The following is an 18395-nucleotide window of genomic DNA, read 5'->3' as shown; positions in this document are numbered from 1 at the left end:
ACTATTTTGTGGCTATTAAACCTGAAATACACATATTTTTGTCCATTGAAAGTGTAACGTGAAAGCCGTTGCTGTTCTATTCAATGAAATGTTCCACTGTAGGACTTTAAATGCCACCAGGCCAAGTTGCAGGAGTTGAAATAGGCTCATTTCCTATTTGAAACACACTTAACTATGTCGATTTATAGTATGTATTTGCAGTTAATGGTCGTGGAGAGGCAATAACAGTCTCCATGGAGACCAGCAGGTGGCAAAACCCCGACCAGAAAAGCTACCTTCAATACAACCTGAGCTTTTTATTGTAACATTTTAGAATGAATGTTCCAACTCTGATATTTTGTTGTTCTCGGTTCAACAAATAAATACGTAACAGAAACATGCATAAAGAGATCGTGCCGCCTCTTCTCCAAATTGGCGTCTGATGTTGCGTAGCTCCTCTGAGCCGAGCACTGGCACAGAGTCTCCTCACAGACAATAAAACATTTTACACAGCGCTTCTGAACTCACTGCCCTCGCTCCACACTCGTACTCTCTCACATGTGGCGTTACACTTCTCTGAGCTTAAAAGGAGGTAACGCACATTTGTCCCAGATTTGGACCAAGAAATGAGTCAAAACTGAACAGTGGAAAGATATTTTTTTCTTGCTTGTTAAAGATGCACTTTGTATTGTTTGTGGTGAAGGTCTCAGTGCCATGGAGATGTCAGTGCTTTGTGTGGAATGCTCCATAGTGTGGTATTAAAATGGGACTAAACACTTAGTCTGGGGGTATAAAGAACAGTGTGATTGGTGGAGGAGGAGGCCCCGGGGAAGACCCAGGACACGCTGGAGGGACTATGTCTCTGGGCTGGCCTGGGAACGCCTTGGCGTCCCCCGAAGGAGCTGGAGGACGTGTCTGGGGTGAAGGAAGTCTGGGAGTCCCTGCTTAGACTGCTGCCCCCGCGACCCGGCCCCGGATAAGCGGAAGAAAATGGATGGATGGTGATTGGTCTAATACAGGGTTTTCAAATTGGGTCAATGTGAGTCTCCTCTTAGAGTAGTAAAGACAATAAATAAAAAAAATATATTATCAGATTTTTTTTTTTTTTTTAGAGTGCATTCATAAACGATTTTTGCAACAGCAAATAATTTCCAACTTCATGCAGGCGACTTTTAACATCACTGAACATCAGTAGGTCACCAGGACTAAACTAGGTCTAAACCAGGTCTAAACCAGAACTAATCTTGGATTTGAGAGAGAGAGAATCCCGAGCCTGTGGAGGAGGGTGTCCACAAAGCACGATCGGGCGACAGCTGCTGTTATTCTTGTGTGGCATGGTGCGCTGCAACGGTTCTTTCACCTGCGGTCACCCGACAGTCTACAGGGGCGCACCTCTGGGCCCATCTCAACACTCAGTCCTAGTTCAGTTCTGGTTTAGTCCTGGTTTAGGCCTGTTTTAGTCCTGTTTTAGTCCTGGTTTAGTCCTGGTTTAGTCCTGTTTTAGTCCTGGTTTAGTCCTGGTTTAGGCCTGTTTTAGTCCTGTTTTAGTCCTGGTTTAGTCCTGGTTTAGTCCTGTTTTAGTCCTGGTTTAGTCCTGGTTTAGGCCTGTTTTAGTCCTGTTTTAGTCCTGGTTTAGTCCTGTTTAGTCCTGGTTTTAGTCCTGGTTTAGTCTGTTTAGTCCTGGTTTAGTCCTGTTTTAGTCCTGGTTTAGTCCTGTTTTAGTCCTGTTTTAGTCCTGGTTTAGTCTGGTTTAGTCTGGTTTAGTCCTGTTTAGTCCTGTTTTAGTCCTGGTTTAGTCCTGTTTAGTCCTGGTTTAGTCTGGTTTAGTCCTGGTTAGTCCTGGTTTAGGCCTGTTTAGTCCTGTTTAGTCCTGGTTTTAGTCCTGTTTTAGTCCTGGTTTAGTCCTGTTTTAGTCCTGGTTTTAGTCCTGGTTTAGTCTGTTTAGTCCTGGTTTAGTCCTGGTTTAGTCCTGGTTTAGTCCTGTTTTAGTCCTGGTTTAGTCCTGTTTTAGTCCTGGTTTAGTCCTGGTTTTAGTCCTGGTCCTGTTTTAGTCCTGTTTTAGTCCTGGTTTAGTCCTGTTTTAGTCCTGTTTTAGTCCTGTTTTAGTCCTGGTTTAGTCCTGGTTTAGTCCTGGTTTAGTCCTGGTTTAGTCCTGTTTTAGTCCTGGTTTTTTAGTCCTGGTTTAGTCCTGTTTAGTCCTGTTTTAGTCCTGGTTTAGTCCTGTTTTAGTCCTGTTTTAGTCCTGTTTTAGTCCTGTTTTAGTCCTGGTTTAGTCCTGTTTTAGTCCTGGTTTAGTCCTGGTTTAGGCCTGTTTTAGTCCTGTTTTAGTCCTGGTTTAGTCCTGGTTTAGTCCTGTTTAGTTTTTTAGTCCTGTTTTGTCCTGGTTTAGTCCTGGTTTAGTCCTGTTTTAGTCCTGTTTTAGTCCTGTTTTAGTTTAGTCCTGGTTTAGTAGTCCTGTTTTCCTGTTTAGTCCTGGTTTAGTCCTGGTTTTTAGTCCTGGTTTAGTCCTGTTTTAGTCCTGGTCCTGGTTTTAGTCCTGGTTTAGTCCTGTTTAGTCCTGTTGTTTAGTCCTGTTTTAGTCCTCCTGGTTTAGTCCTGTTTTAGTCCTGTTTTAGTTTATTTAGTCCTGGTTTAGTCCTGTTTTAGTCCTGTTTTAGTCCTGGTTTAGTCCTGTTTTAGTCCTGTTTTATTCCTGGTTTAGTCCTGGTTTAGTCCTGTTTTAGTCCTGTTTTAGTCCAGTTCAGTCCTGGTCTAGTTCTCCTGGTGCATCCCTTGGATCAGTCCTGGTTTAGTCCACGTGTGTTGCACTTCCCCACACTTCCCCAGACTTGTCCACAGTTTAAACTCCGCCCCTGCAGCCAGGAGTTTGTATCAGAGACACGTGTCTGTATCCGGGCCGTCCTGTGTGACGTTAATGCCCACCGGAGCCACACACTTCACAAATGTACCTCGTTTACTCTAAAACGGCCAAACCTGACAACTCTGTCTCCATGGAGAGTTTAATAACACACTGTGGAACATTCCAGGCAAAGTAGTAACATCTCCGTAGAAGCGAGCAGGTGGTGGACCCTTCACCAGAGCAAACCATAGATGTAAGTGGACATAGATAACGCTGTGGCCGCTTTGAGCCAAATAGGAAGTGCGGCAGGAGGCTCTTCCGGTTCCTTCTCTCACTCGGCTCCAGTTGACTTACATTAGGATCTTGTGGTTCGTTTCTCTGGACCTGCTGCTATGAGCCTCGTTATTTTGGCCTTTAAATGTTTGTACATGATCCTGTTTTTTTTTTCACTATTTTTAATTATTTTATTTTATTTATTTTAAATCATGTTCGTCCCACGGTCATCTTTTGATCAGATTAACAATGTTTTTAAAATCAAGTTTTTTGTCATTTGCGGCTTTATCTAAAGTTAAACCTTTTTTATCCTTTAAACTTTTTGAACAAGTTATGCAGGCTTTTATTTCATCGCGCCTGGACGACTGTAACGCACTTTATTCCGGCATTTCGCAAAATGTACTTTACCGACTACAGTGAGTCTAAAACTCTGCAGCGCGACTTTTAACAGGAACAAAAAGGAGAGAAGAGCACATCACCCCAATCCTCGCGTCTTTGCACTGGCTTCCTGTTCATTTTAGAATTGATTTTAAGATTTTATTGTTTGTTTTTAAAGCTTTGAATGGACTTGGCCCCACAGTAGGGCTGGGCGATATGGATCAAAAAATATATCTCAATATATTTTGCTATATCTCGATATACGATATATATCTCGATATATGTTCAAGAAAAAATAACCCCCTAAAACTGAAAACTGAAAAAACAAATCTGCCAAATTCCACAAGGTCTTTTTTTTTTTTTTTTATTGAACTGTCAGAGGTCAGCAGTTCATATAGGAACATTTAAGATTACAAAAAACCCTAAGTACATAAATAATAATTTAACTGTAAAATAAAAGAAATAATACATATTTCCTTCTTTTCATTCATAAATAAAACAACTCAACACAAGCTCATCTTTGCATTAACTCTGTTCTCCAGACCAGAACCAGAACCATGAGCTCCTTTAGCAGAAGAAGCTCAGGATGTTCCTTATTTCAATAGATCCATGTTATTATCCAGCAGTGAGGATCTGAGGTTTAATCCCACAATCCACTGCAGATCAAACCCAACGTTTCCAAACACTATTGTACAAGTGACACTGCAGCAGATTATTAATTACATTATACATTACAATATATAAAACATAACGACTCTAGAGCCACATCAGCTTTGCGATAATAATGTGTTTAATGCAGTTTTGCGCACGTGTGTTTACATTTTACAGAAACGAAACTTAAGCGTATGACTCATTTGCATGCAGCTCAGCTCGTTTAGCTTCTTTCGGGCTAAAGGACGCGACTCGGTGGAACATGAGGATGTGCTGCTGATGGTTTTGTCTGTAAATGGTGGAAAAGGTTCGTGGTGCTTGAAGCTTTTCACTGGCACCAACTTTCGGTGTTCACGGCGACAGTGACGAGTGAAGGAGACACGAGCAACAAAATCAGGGAGGCGGAGGCGCGGAGTCAAGAGAGAGAAGATAAACAAGTGAAGCGGTGAAATCAGAATTTTATATAAGCATTATATCGATATATACGATATGTCAGAATTCATATCGAGTTTAAAAACTATCTCGATATATTTAAAATATCGATATATCGCCCACCCCTACTCCACAGTACGTCTCGGACCTCATCCAAATTTATACCCCTGCGCTCTGAGGTCCGAGGTCCAGCTCCAGCTCAGGGCCTAAGACGAGACTTAAAACCAGGAGGACAGGAGCTTCTCTGTGGTCGACCCTAAACTCTGGAACGATCTGCCGCTTCACGTTCGAGCAGCTCCACAGTGGAGAGTTTTAAATCTCGTCTGAAGACCCACTTTTATTCTCTGGCTTTTAACACCGCGTGAGTCGTGTGGTCCTCTGTGTCTTTTATTTATTTTTATGTGTTTTTATTGGTTTTACTGATTTAATTTATTTATTGGTTTATTTATTTCTATTCTATGATATAGTTTTATTTTTATTTTACCGGTTTTATATTATTTTACTAGTTTTATTACTTTAAGACTAGTATTATTTTAGTAATTTACTTTATCATCTTATTGTTGTTATTTTTTATGTATTTGTGCAGCACTTTGGAAACAGTTTGTTTGTGAAATGTGCTATAGAAATAAAGTGGATTGGATTGGACTATTTTGTCCGTCAAAAAAAATCGTATTCATAACATCGAGCCTGGTCCCAGATTCACTCCTGTAACCTTGAACATCGTGAGCCTCATTTGAGCGGCACAAACACACAGTGCACCTATAAAGACGACATACTGCCTGTTGAGTGTTTTGTGTCCATTTGTGACAAGACTTTAGGACTGGGCTTTGTAAACATTGTCTCATAAATACGTGTTTGTGTGTTTGTGTGCAGGTGGGTGGGCTACAGTGAGCCGGGCTTCGAGGGGCAGCAGTACATTCTGGAGGAGGGGGAGTACCTGCGCTGTGAGGACTGGGGAGGAGCCGAGATCCTGTCTCTGCGACCCATCATGTCCGTAAGTACATGTACTCGAGTATGCACCCGCAATATTACAGAGTATGATGGAGACATGGCACAGAGCTGGTCTCCACACTCGTTCGTGATCTTTGGGTCTAATAGCAGATACAAGTCAGTGTCCACCAGTGTCTGAACAAAACTGAAACGTCTAAAACTTTTGTCAAGTTGATATAATTGTATTGTCTTTTGCTTTAGTTTTAGCAGTGTGTTTTGTCATACAAGGTTCTCATGGTCATGGAAATCCTGGAAGAGTCATAGAAATTTGTAAATTCAATGGAAACACAACTACAGCCTTCTGTTAAAGGTTGTATGGAGGATTTTTTTTTTTAAGTTTCAAATTGTCAGTGAAAGTTTAAAATACCATTACAGAGACACAGCAGCCTTGGACCTATGATGACCAAAAAAAAGAAAATCCATCAACTGTGGACGTGTTGAGGCCAGATAAACATCAGCCAATAGAAAACGAGGCTCCCTCTTTATCTATTGGCTGTCAGGTTGTCAATCAAACCCAATCAAATTACGTGGTTTATGCAGCGGTTCTTAAGGCCCGTTCAGACCAAAGCGTCAAAGCGTCCACTTTCTATGTAAAGTCTATGTGGACACGCGACTAGAGCGTCCTGCGTTTTTGCGGCGCGTTTTCGGCGTCAGCGCGGCGCGAATCTGGCGTCGACACGGCGCGTCTTGAGCGTTTTGGCGTCAGCGACCAAGACGCGCGTCCAAAGCGGCAGCGTCAAGAAGTTGAAAATGCTGAACTTTTCGCGTCAGACGCGCCACGTCAACCAATCAGGGACGAGTATCCAGTGACGCAGCGACGTTATTATCAGGAAGCAAGACCCGAGAACCAGAACGAGAGACACAAACACGAGCAGAGCTTAAATATATACACCACACCACAATCACCGAGACGATCGCGAGGAATACACCAGGAACGGACCAGGACTAAACCAGGACCGAACCGGGACTAAACAAGGACTAGACCGGGACTAGACCGTGATTAGACCAGGACTAGACCGGGACTGATTCAGTGTCATTAGAGGAGTATAAATATATATACGCCCCAGTCGTCGACCCGATCTCCTCCGCTGATGTTTTATGTCATAAAAACACTCTATCAGTCTGGTCTGACATTGTTTCGGGAAAAGACCGGGACCGGGCTCTTGTTTCCAGGGCAACGGACGCGCGTCAAGTATTTTTGTCCCGTTTGTTCACGGCGTCAAAGATGCGCGTCGGGGGCGTCTAAACTCAAATGCAAACGCGTCAAGGCGTTTTTTGACGCTTTGGTGTGAACGGCCCTTTTAGAGGGTTTTTCAAACTGTAGCTTCGTCGCAATTCGCACAAAGTTTGTTGCGATGGCGGACGAGAATCCACGACCGTTCCTGGAAACAGAGCCCGTCCGGTCTTTTCCCGAAAACAATAACAAGACTGAGAGACTTGAGTGTTTTTAATGACATAAAACTCAGCGGAGGAGACGGGTCGACGACTGGGCGTATATATTATTTATACTCCTAATGACACTGGATCAGTCCCGGTCTAGTCCTGGTCGAATACGTCTATCAATCATGGTCTAGTCCGGTCTATCCTTGTTAGTCCGGTTCGGTGCCGGTTTAGTCCCTGGTCCGTTCTGGGTATTCCTCGCTGATCGTCTCGGTGATTGTGGTTAATTTTAAGCTCCGCTCGTGTTTGTGTTCTCGTTCTGGTTCTCGGTCTTTCTCTGATAATAACGTCGCTGCGTCACTGGATACTCGTCCCTGATTGGTTGACGTGGCGCGTCTGACGCAAAAAGTTCAGCATTTTCAACTTCTTGACGCTGCCGCTTTGGACGCGCGTCTTGGTCGCTGACGCCAAAACGCTCAAGACGCGCCGTGTCGACGCCAGATTCGCGCCGCGCTGACGCCGAAAACGCGCCGCAAAAACGCAGGACGCTCTAGTCGCGCGTCCACATAGACTTTACATAGAAAGTGGACGCTTTGACGCTTTGGTCTGAACGGGCCTTAAGAACCGCTGCATAAACCACGTAATTTGATTGGGTTTGATGGACAACCTGACAGCCAATAGATAAAGAGGGAGCCTCGTTTTTATTGGCTGATGTTTATCTGGCCTCAACACGTCCAAGTTGATGGATTTTCATTCTTTTTTTTGGTCATCATAGGTCCAAGGCTGCTGTGTCTCTGTAATGGTATTTTAAACTTTCACTGACAATTTGAAACTTAAAAAAAAAAAATCCTCCATACAACCTTTAACAGAAGGCTGTAGTTGTGTTTCCATTGAATTTACAAATTTCTATGACTCTTCCAGGATTTCATGACCATGAGAACCTTGTATGACAAAACACACGCTAAAACTAAAGCAAAAGACAATACATTATATCAACTTGACAAAGTTTTAGACGTTTCAGTTTGTTCAGACACTGGTGGACACTGACTTGTATCTGCTATTAGACCCAAAGATCACGAACGAGTGTGGAGACCAGCTCTGTGCCATGTCTCCATCATATTGCGGGTGCATACTCGAGTACATGTACTTACGGACATGATGGGTCGCAGAGACAGGATCTCGGCTCCTCCCCAGTCCTCACAGCGCAGGTACTCCCCCTCCTCCAGAATGTACTGCTGCCCCTCGAAGCCCGGCTCACTGTAGCCCACCCACCTGCACACAAACACACAAACATGTATTTATGAGACAATGTTTACAAAGCCCAGTCCTAAAGTCTTGTCACAAATGGACACAAAACACTCAACAGGCAGTGTGTCGTCTTTATAGGTGCACTGTGTGTATGTGCACTGTGTGTATGTGCCGCTCAAATGAGGCTCACGATGTTCAAGGTTACAGGAGTGAATCTGGGACCAGGCTCGATGTTATGAATACGATTTTTTTTGACGGACAAAATAGTCCAATCCAATCCACTTTATTTCTATAGCACATTTCACAAACAACTGTTCCAAAGTGCTGCACAAATACATAAAAAATAACAACATAGATGATAAAGTAAATTACTAAAAAATATCTAGTCTTAAAGTAATAAAACTAGTAAAAATATAAAACGGTAAAATAAAAATAAACATATCATAGAAGAGAATAATAAACCAATAAATAAATTAAATCAGTAAAACCAATAAAAACACATAAAAATAAATAAAAGACACAGAGGACACACGACTCACGCGGCGTTAAAAGCCAGAGAATAAAAGTGGGTCTTCAGACGAGATTTAAAACTCTCACTGTGGAGCTGCTCGAACGTGAAGCGGCAGATCGTTCCAGAGTTAGGGTCGACCACAGAGAAGCTCCTGTCCTCTGGTTTTAAGTCTCCGTCTTAGGCCCTGAGCTGGAGCTGGACCTCGGACCTCAGAGCGCAGGGGTATAAATTTGGATGAGGTCCGAGACGTACTGTGGAGTAGGGGTGGGCGATATATCGATATTTTAAATATATCGAGATAGTTTTTAAACTCGATATGAATTCTGACATATCGTATATATCGATATATGCTTATATAAAATTCTGATTTCACCGCTTCACTTGTTTACTTCTCTCTCTTGACTCCGCGCCTCCGCCTCCCTGATTTGTTGCTCGTGTCTCCTTCACTCGTCACTATCGCCGTGAACACCGAAAGTTGGTGCCAGTGAAAAGCTTCAAAGCACCACGAACCTTTTCCACCTTTACAGACAAAACATCAGCAGCACTCCTCATATTCCACCGAGTCGCGTCCTTTAGCCCGAAAGAAGCTAAACGAGCTGAGCTGCATGAGAAGTGCTGTTTATGCAAATGAGTCATACGCTTAAGTTTCGTTTCTGTAAAATGTAAACACACGTGCGAAAACTGCATTAAACACATTATTATGCAAACGGCTGATGTGGCTCTAGAGTCGTTATGTTTTTATATATTGTAATGTATAATGTAATTAATAATCTGCTGCAGTGTCACTTGTACAATAGTGTTTGGAACGTTGGGTTTGATCTGCAGTGGATTGTGGGATTAAACCTCAGAGCTCCTCACTGCTGGATAATAACATGGATCTATTGAAATAAGGAACATCCTGAGCTTCTTCTGCTAAAGGAGCTCATGGTTCTGGTTCTGGTCTGGATAACAGAGTTAATGCAAAGATAAACTTGTGTTGAGTTGTTTTATTTATGAATGAAAAGAAGGAAATATGTATTATTTCTTTTATTTTACAGTTAAATTATTATTTATGTACTTAGGGTTTTTTGTAATCTTAAATGTTCCTATATGAACTGCTGACCTCTGACAGTTCAATTAAAAAAAAAAAAAGACCTTGTGGAATTTGGCAGATTTGTTTTTTCAGTTTTCAGTTTTTAGGGGGTTATTTTTTCTTGAACATATATCGAGATATATATCGTATATCGAGATATAGCAAAATATATCCGAGATTATTTTTTGATCCATATCGCCCAGCCCTACTGTGGGGCCAAGTCCATTCAAAGCTTTAAAAACAAAAATAAAATCTTAAAATCAATTCTAAAATGAACAGGAAGCCAGCGCAAAGACGCGAGGATTGGGGTGATGTGCTCTTTCTCTCCTTTTTGTTCCTGTTAAAAGTTGCGCTGCAGAGTTTTAGACTGACTGTAGTCGGTAAAGTGCGTTTTGCGAAATGCCGGAATAAAGTGCGTTACAGTCGTCCAGGCGTGATGAAATAAAGCCTGCATAACTTGTTCAAAGTTTAAAGGATAAAAAGGTTTAACTTTAGATAAAAGCCGCAAATGACAAACTTGATTTTAAAACATTGTTAATCTGGGTCCACCACCTGCTCGCTTCTACGGAGATGTTACTATTGCCTGGCATTTATCACAGTGTGTTATCGGAGACTACTTTGCCTGGAATGACAGAGTTGTCAGGTTTGGCCGTTTTAGAGTAAACGAGTACATTTGTGAAGTGTGTGCCTCCGGTGGGCATTAACGTCACACAGGACGGCCCGGATACAGACACGTGTCTCTGATACAAACTCCTGCTGCAGGGGCGGAGTTTAAATGTGGACAAGTGTGGGGGAAGTGCAGCACACGTGGACTAAACCAGGACTGATCCAAGGGATGCACCAGGAGAACTAGACCAGGACTGAACTGGACTAAAACAGGACTAAAACAGGACTAAACCAGGACTAAACCAGGAAAAAACAGGACTAAACAGGACTAAAACAGGACTAAAACGGCTAAAACCAGGACTAAACCAGGAATAAACCAAGGACTAAAACAGGACTAAAACAGGACTAAACCAGGACTAAACAGGACTAAACAGGACTAAAACAGGACTAAAACAGGCAAACAGGACTAAACAGGACTAAAACAGGACTAAACCAGGAATAAAACAGGACTAAACCAGACTAAACCAGGATAAACAGGACTAAAACTAAACAGGACTAAAACAGGACTAAACCAGGACTAAACCATCGACTAAACCAGGACTAAAACAGGACTAAAACAGGCTAAACCAAGGACTAAACCAGGACTAAACAGGACTAAACCAGGACTTAAAACAACTAAAACAGGCCTAAACCAGGACTAAACAGGACTAAACCAGGACTAAACCAGGACTAAACAGGACTAAAACAGGACTAAAACAGGACTAAACCAGACTAAACCAGGACTAAAACAGGACTAAAACAGGACTAAAACAGGACTAAACAGGACTAAAAACAGGACTAAAACAGGACTAAAACAGGACTAAACCAGGACTAAAACCAGGACTAAAACAGGACTAAACCAGGACTAAACCAACTAAACCAAGGACTAAAACCAGGACTAACCAAGGACTAAACCAGGACTAAAACAGACTAAAACAGGACTAAAAGGACTAAAACGGACTAAACCAGGACTAAACCAGGACTAAACCAGGACTAAAACAGGACTAAACCAGGACTAAAACTAAACCAGGACTAAACCAGGACTAAACCAGGACTAAACCAGGACTAAAAAGGACTAAACAGGACTAAAACAGGACTAAACCAGGACTAAAACAGGACTAAAACAGGACTAAACCAGGACTAAACCAGGACTAAACCAGGACTAAAACAGGACTAAAACAGGACTAAACCAGGACTAAACAGGACTAAACAGGACAGGACTAAACAGGACTAAAGGACTAAAACAGGACTAAAACAGGCCTAAAACAGGAAACCAGGACTAACAGGACTAAAAACAGGACTAAAACCAGGACTAAACCAGGACTAAAACAGGACTAAAAACAGGCCTAAACCAGGACTAAACCAGGACTAAACCTAAACCAGGACTAAACCAGGACTAAACAGGACTAAACAGGCCTAAACCAGGACTAAACCAGACTGAACTAGGATGAGTGTTGAGAGGGCCCGGAGGTGCGCCCCTGTAACTGTCGGGTGACCGCAGGTGAAAGAACCGTTGCAGCGCACCATGCCACACAGAATAAGAGCAGCTGTCGCCGATCGTGCTTTGTGGACACCCTCCTCCACAGGCTCGGGATTCTCTCTCTCTCAAATCCAAGATGAGTTCTGGTTTAGACCTGGTTTAGACCTAGTTTAGTCCTGGTGACCTACTGATGTTCAGTGATGTTAAACGTCGCCTGCATAAGTTGGAAATTATTTGCTGTTGCAAAATCGTTTATGAATGCATTCTAAAAAAAAAAAAAAAATCTGATAATATATTTATTTATTTATTGTCTTTACTACTCTAAGAGGAGACTCACATTGACCCAATTTGAAAACCCTGTATTAGACCAATCACCATCCATCCATTTTCTTCCGCTTATCCGGGGCCGGGTCGCGGGGGCAGCAGTCTAAGCAGGGACTCCCAGACTTCCTTCACCCCAGACACGTCCTCCAGCTCCTTCGGGGGGACGCCAAGGCGTTCCCAGGCCAGCCGAGAGACATAGTCCCTCCAGCGTGTCCTGGGTCTTCCCCGGGGCCTCCTCCTCCACCAATCACACTGTTCTTTATACCCCCAGACTAAGTGTTTAGTCCCATTTTAATACCACACTATGGAGCATTCCACACAAAGCACTGACATCTCCATGGCACTGAGACCTTCACCACAAACAAAGTGCATCTTTAACAAGCAAGAAAAAAATATCTTTCCACTGTTCAGTTTTGACTCATTTCTTGGTACAAATCTGGGACAAATGTGCGTTACCTCCTTTTAAGCTCAGAGAAGTGTAACGCCACAATGTGAGAGAGTACGAGTGTGGAGCGAGGGCAGTGAGTTCAGAAGCGCTGTGTAAAATGTTTTATTGTCTGTGAGGAGACTCTGTGCCAGTGCTCGGCTCAGAGGAGCTACGCAACATCAGACGCCAATTTGGAGAAGAGGCGGCACGATCTCTTATGCATGTTTCTGTTACGTATTTATTTGTTGAACCGAGAACAACAAAATATCAGAGTTGGAACATTCATTCTAAAATGTTACAATAAAAAGCTCAGGTTGTACTGAAGGTAGCTTTTCTGGTCGGGGTTTTGCCACCTGCTGGTCTCCATGGAGATGTTTATTGCCTCTCCACGACCATTAACTGCAAATACATACTATAAATCGACATAGTTAAGTGTGTTTCAAATAGGAAATGAGCCTATTTCAACTCCTGCAACTTGGCCTGGTGGCATTTAAAGTCATACAGTGGAACATTTCATCGAATAGAACAGCAACGGCTTTCACGTTACACTTTCAATGGACAAAATATGTGTATTTCAGGTTTAATAGCCACAAAATAGTGTTAAAATGCTGGGCTTACATGGTTAAAAATCTTAAAATTGGTAAGAAATGTAAACAGATTCATTTCAGGAGTGGATCATCTACATCGCAATATTTCATATCAGAAGTATTTTTATGACAATAGAGTAGAAATGTAATGATATCCATCCTCTAAATATATTTTCATGATTGTGTGTTCTTCTTTTTCCTTAAAATTTTCCTTTGGTTCTGTCTTAATCCTAATAATTAAGATTTAAAAGCACTTAATAATAAAAAGCAGTTTTTTCTTCATGTGGTCTGCACTGAAACAGCAAAGGATCATGGTCTATGTAGTTCTCTGTTGTTTTTTTTAGCTCATGTAGCACAACCTCTAGTATATAACTGTATATATATTACAATACTAGTTTTTTTCTTACTCTACATATTTTTCGGACTAGAAGGCGCACTTAAAATCCTTTAATTTTCTCAAAAATCGACGGTGCGCCTTATAATCCGGCTTTATGTATTAATTCTGGTTGTGTTTACTGACCTCGAACCGATTTTATGTGGTACACAGCGCTCAAAAATTTGTCAAAATGTTTTAGTACAATTTTGATAAACTACGAAGAGTCCGACAGAAGGAGCGAGCTGTTTTTTCAGTTTATAAATTATGCAAATGAGTCATGTGGTTTTTGAGTTTCGTTTCTGTAAAATGTAAACAAATGTGCTCAAAGCTGCATTAATCACATTGTTACTCAATGTATATTTTGAGTTCTCGTCGTAGGAAATAAAATAAAACAAACTTAAATGATCCACCCACATTCGCCAAGACAGGGAGGCGACGTCGGGCGAATTCTGCCACGATCTGCTGATGGATCGTGGACGCCTGGACTAAGGATCAGTCTCAAGTGTTGTCTGATTATTTTGCTTAATGTGCCTTTATAATCTGGTGCACCTTATAGTCCAAAAAATATGGAATTTAAGTCTTATTTGACACCAGTCTCTTGATATTTTTCTTTGTTATAGTAATATAATATGATGTCTGAGCTACTGTGTCCAAGGAATTTCCCTTGTGGATCAATAAAATTTGTCTAAGTCTAAGTCTAAACGATGAATTTCAGCAAAGAGACTCAATATATTGTAATGGCCCACAAAATTATTATGAGGCTTTTTGGCGATGCGATATCACAATATTTCGGTTACTGTTACATCCCTAGAGCAGAGTGTATGTGCATGTGCATGTGCATGTGCATGTGTACTCACAGTCCTCCCAGGATCTTGAGCGAGCCGACGCACTGCAGGGCGGCGTCTTGTCCCCCGTCCTCTTCTCCAAAGCAGAACACGTCCGTCTCGGTCTCCACGCTGGGCCCTTCGAACGCTGCTTTCTCGAACACCACCGCCTGCACACAAACGACACAAAATACAGCTCTGTAAATACACTTTTACAGAAACAAGGGTCATTCATACTTTCTGACTGTACAAGACGAAAATTGTAACGTTTTTGCGATGGGATATACGCAGGTCTGTATTCGACTAAAGAAATTCTTGTTGGACTAAAGACACATCCTGTTCATTAACTGTGACAAAAGCTCGTAAAACTATAGAGGGATAATGAGACTACGTCACTTGGCGCATGTCTAGTGCAGAAAGAGCCTCTGTCTTGTCTAGAATTTGTCTAAAAATATAAAAATAACAGCTTCATACAAGAGGTCATAGGAAGACATAGGATTGTCTGTTACATAAGGGCGAGTAATACCCCTTCTTTAATCATTTCTTTTTTTATAACTTTGTTTTTATTGGTTTTAAGTAACATTTCAAAACACAAAAAAAACAGTATAAAATCAAAAACAAAAAAACCAATAAACAAACAATGTAACAACAATATGGAGTTACAGGTTCTTATTTAAACATGTATTTGGTATTGACATTTGTATGCACTATATTGTTTTTTTGATGTCATTGATGAAAACATTCAATTTTTCCCATTGCTCATTGTATTTGTACCCTTTAAGTTGTACCCTTTTAGCTTCTTTAATCATTTCTAACGCGGTCTCAACAGTCAGTATGATGCCACTTATTCATTTAGCCAAAAAAACGGTATTGTTTTATTGGCAGATCAGGTCAGAGGGCGGCTGTGATTGGTTAAATCTCGGCTCAGAGTCCCTCCTCCTCCAGTGACGTCATCAGGAGCCAGAGCAGATCGATGTCACCGAGCTTTAACCTCATTAGTGCAGAACCATCCGTCAGGCTCGTGTCAGGTTAAGTCCCGATATTGTGACGGGAAACAGCTCATGACCACACAGTCAAATCGATGTCACTCCGTCTAATGCGTCACCTTTGCCTGATCGACTATTAACCCACTTTATCCAATTAAAGAGCGTAGGACTGATTTTTCTTTTCATGCTTTTATAATTCTGACTTGGCTTGGTGAGATTGAACCTGTGGTCAGTATTTATCATAGATTCACATCAGTTAATTGCTCGTTTGTGGAGAAGAAAACGTAAAAAAAACACACAAAAAAACAAACAAAAAAACAGGAAGTTGCTGAGAGTTGTAAAACAGAATCCCACGCAACCCCACAACTGTACAACAACTCACTCTTATGTAATGGATAATACTCCCTACAACTGTACAACAACTCACTCTTATGTAACAGATAATACTCCCTACAACTGCACAACAACTCACTCTTATGTAACAGATAATACTCCCTACAACTGTACAACAACTCACTCTTATGTAATGGATAATACTCCCTACAACTGCGTAACAACTCACTCTTATGTAACAGATAATACTCCCTACAACTGTACAACAACTCACTCTTATGTAATGGATAATACTCCCTACAACTGTACAATAACTCACTCTTATGTAATGGATAATACTCCCTACAACTGTACAATAACTCACTCTTATGTAACAGATAATACTCCCTACAACTGTACAACTCACACTTTTGTAACAGATAATACTCCCTACAACTGTACAACTCACTCTTTTGTAACAGATAATACTCCCTACAACTGTACAATAACTCACTTTTTTGTAACAGATAATACTCCCTACAACTGTACAATAACTCACTTTTATGTAACAGATAATACTCCCTACAACAATAACTCACACTTTTGTAACAGATAACTCCCTACTTACAAACAATAATAACTCCCTACAACTGTACAATAACTCACTTTTATGTAACAGATAATACTCCCTACAACAATAACTCACACTTTTGTAACAGATAATACTCCCTACAACTGTACAATAACTCACTTTTATGTAACAGATAATACTCCCTACAACAATAACTCACTCTTATGTAACAGATAATACTCCCTACAACTGTACAACAACTCATCCTTAAGTAATAGATAATACTCCCTACAACTGTACAACTAATACAACTGTACACAACTCATCTTAAGTAACAGATAATACTCCCTACAACTGTACAACAACTCATCCTTAAGTAACAGATAATACTCCCTACAACTGTACAACAACTCATCCTTAAGTAATAGATAATACTCCCTACAACTGTACAACTCACTCTTATGTAACAGATAATACTCCCTACAACTGTACAACTCACACTTATGTAACAGATAATACTCCCTACAACTGTACAACTCACTCTTATGTAACAGATAATACTCCCTACAACTGTACAACAACTCATCCTTAAGTAATAGATAATACTCCCTACAACTGTACAGCAACTCACTCTTATGTAACAGATAATACTCCCTACAACTGTACAACTCACTCTTATGTAACAGATAATACTCCCTACAACTGTACAACAACTCATCCTTAAGTAATAGATAATACTCCCTACAACTGTACAACAACTCATCCTTAAGTAACAGATAATACTCCCTACAACTGTACAACTCACTCTTATGTAACAGATAATACTCCCTACAACTGTACAACAACTCATCCTTAAGTAATAGATAATACTCCCTACAACTGTACAACTCACTCTTATGTAACAGATAATACTCCCTACAACTGTACAACTCACTCTTATGTATAATACTCCTACACTGTACAACTAATGTACATAATACTCTACACTGTACAAAACTCACTCTTATGTAACAGATAATACTCCCTACAACTGTACAACTCACCCTGATGTAACAGATAATACTCCCTACAACTGCGTAACAACTCACTCTTATGTAACAGATAATACTCCCTACAACTGTACAACAACTCATCCTTAATAGATAATACTCCCTACAACTGTACAACTCACTCTTATGTAACAGATAATACTCCCTACAACTGTACAACAACTCATCCTTAAGTAATAGATAATACTCCCTACAACTGTACAATAACTCACTCTTATGTAACAGATAATACTCCCTACAACTGCGTAACAACTCACTCTTATGTAATAGATAATACTCCCTACAACTGTACAACTCACTCTTATGTAACAGATAATACTCCCTACAACTGTACAACAACTCACTCTTATGTAACAGATAATACTCCCTACAACTGCGTAACAACTCACTCTTATGTAACAGATAATACTCCCTACAACTGTACAACAACTCATCCTTAATAGATAATACTCCCTACAACTGTACAACTCACTCTTATGTAACAGATAATACTCCCTACAACTGTACAACAACTCATCCTTAATAGATAATACTCCCTACAACTGTACAACTCACTCTTATGTAACAGATAATACTCCCTACAACTGTACAACAACTCATCCTTAAGTAATAGATAATACTCCCTACAACTGTACAACTCACTCTTATGTAACAGATAATACTCCCTACAACTGTACAACAACTCATCCTTAAGTAATAGATAATACTCCCTACAACTGTACAATAACTCACTCTTATGTAACAGATAATACTCCCTACAACTGCGTAACAACTCACTCTTATGTAACAGATAATACTCCCTACAACTGTACAATAACTCACTCTTATGTAACAGATAATACTCCCTACAACTGCGTAACAACTCACTCTTATGTAACAGATAATACTCCCTCGATACAAAACACAGGTCCAGGCTCAATAACAATAGTAACAAAATGTTTTATAAGTTTCAGTTTAGTCTCCCCTCCTTTTGCTCTCCGTGCTAAGTCACTCCCTTTCAGAGCGCTGTCACAACAGTGTTCAGTTTCGTATCGTGTTTTTGTATGTTTGCGGGGAGTTGT

General features: G+C 40.8%; 1 protein-coding gene across 1 annotated transcript in view; it reads left to right on the top strand.

The window, feature by feature from the left end:
• LOC110172315 (beta/gamma crystallin domain-containing protein 1-like) overlaps positions 1 to 18395 on the top strand; it is a 184750-nt gene that overhangs the window by 91407 nt on the left and 74948 nt on the right. The window contains exon 12 of the mRNA XM_055149441.1: positions 5426 to 5546. Coding sequence (XP_055005416.1) covers positions 5426 to 5546 — 121 coding nt within the window. The remainder of the gene's footprint in view (positions 1 to 5425; positions 5547 to 18395) is intronic.

Source organism: Boleophthalmus pectinirostris, unplaced genomic scaffold (genome assembly GCF_026225935.1).
Source record: "Boleophthalmus pectinirostris isolate CB_2022bp ecotype Guang Dong unplaced genomic scaffold, ASM2622593v1 HiC_scaffold_13, whole genome shotgun sequence".
Lineage (NCBI taxonomy): Eukaryota > Metazoa > Chordata > Actinopteri > Gobiiformes > Gobiidae > Boleophthalmus > Boleophthalmus pectinirostris.
This window is presented reverse-complemented; position numbering and strand designations above follow the sequence as displayed.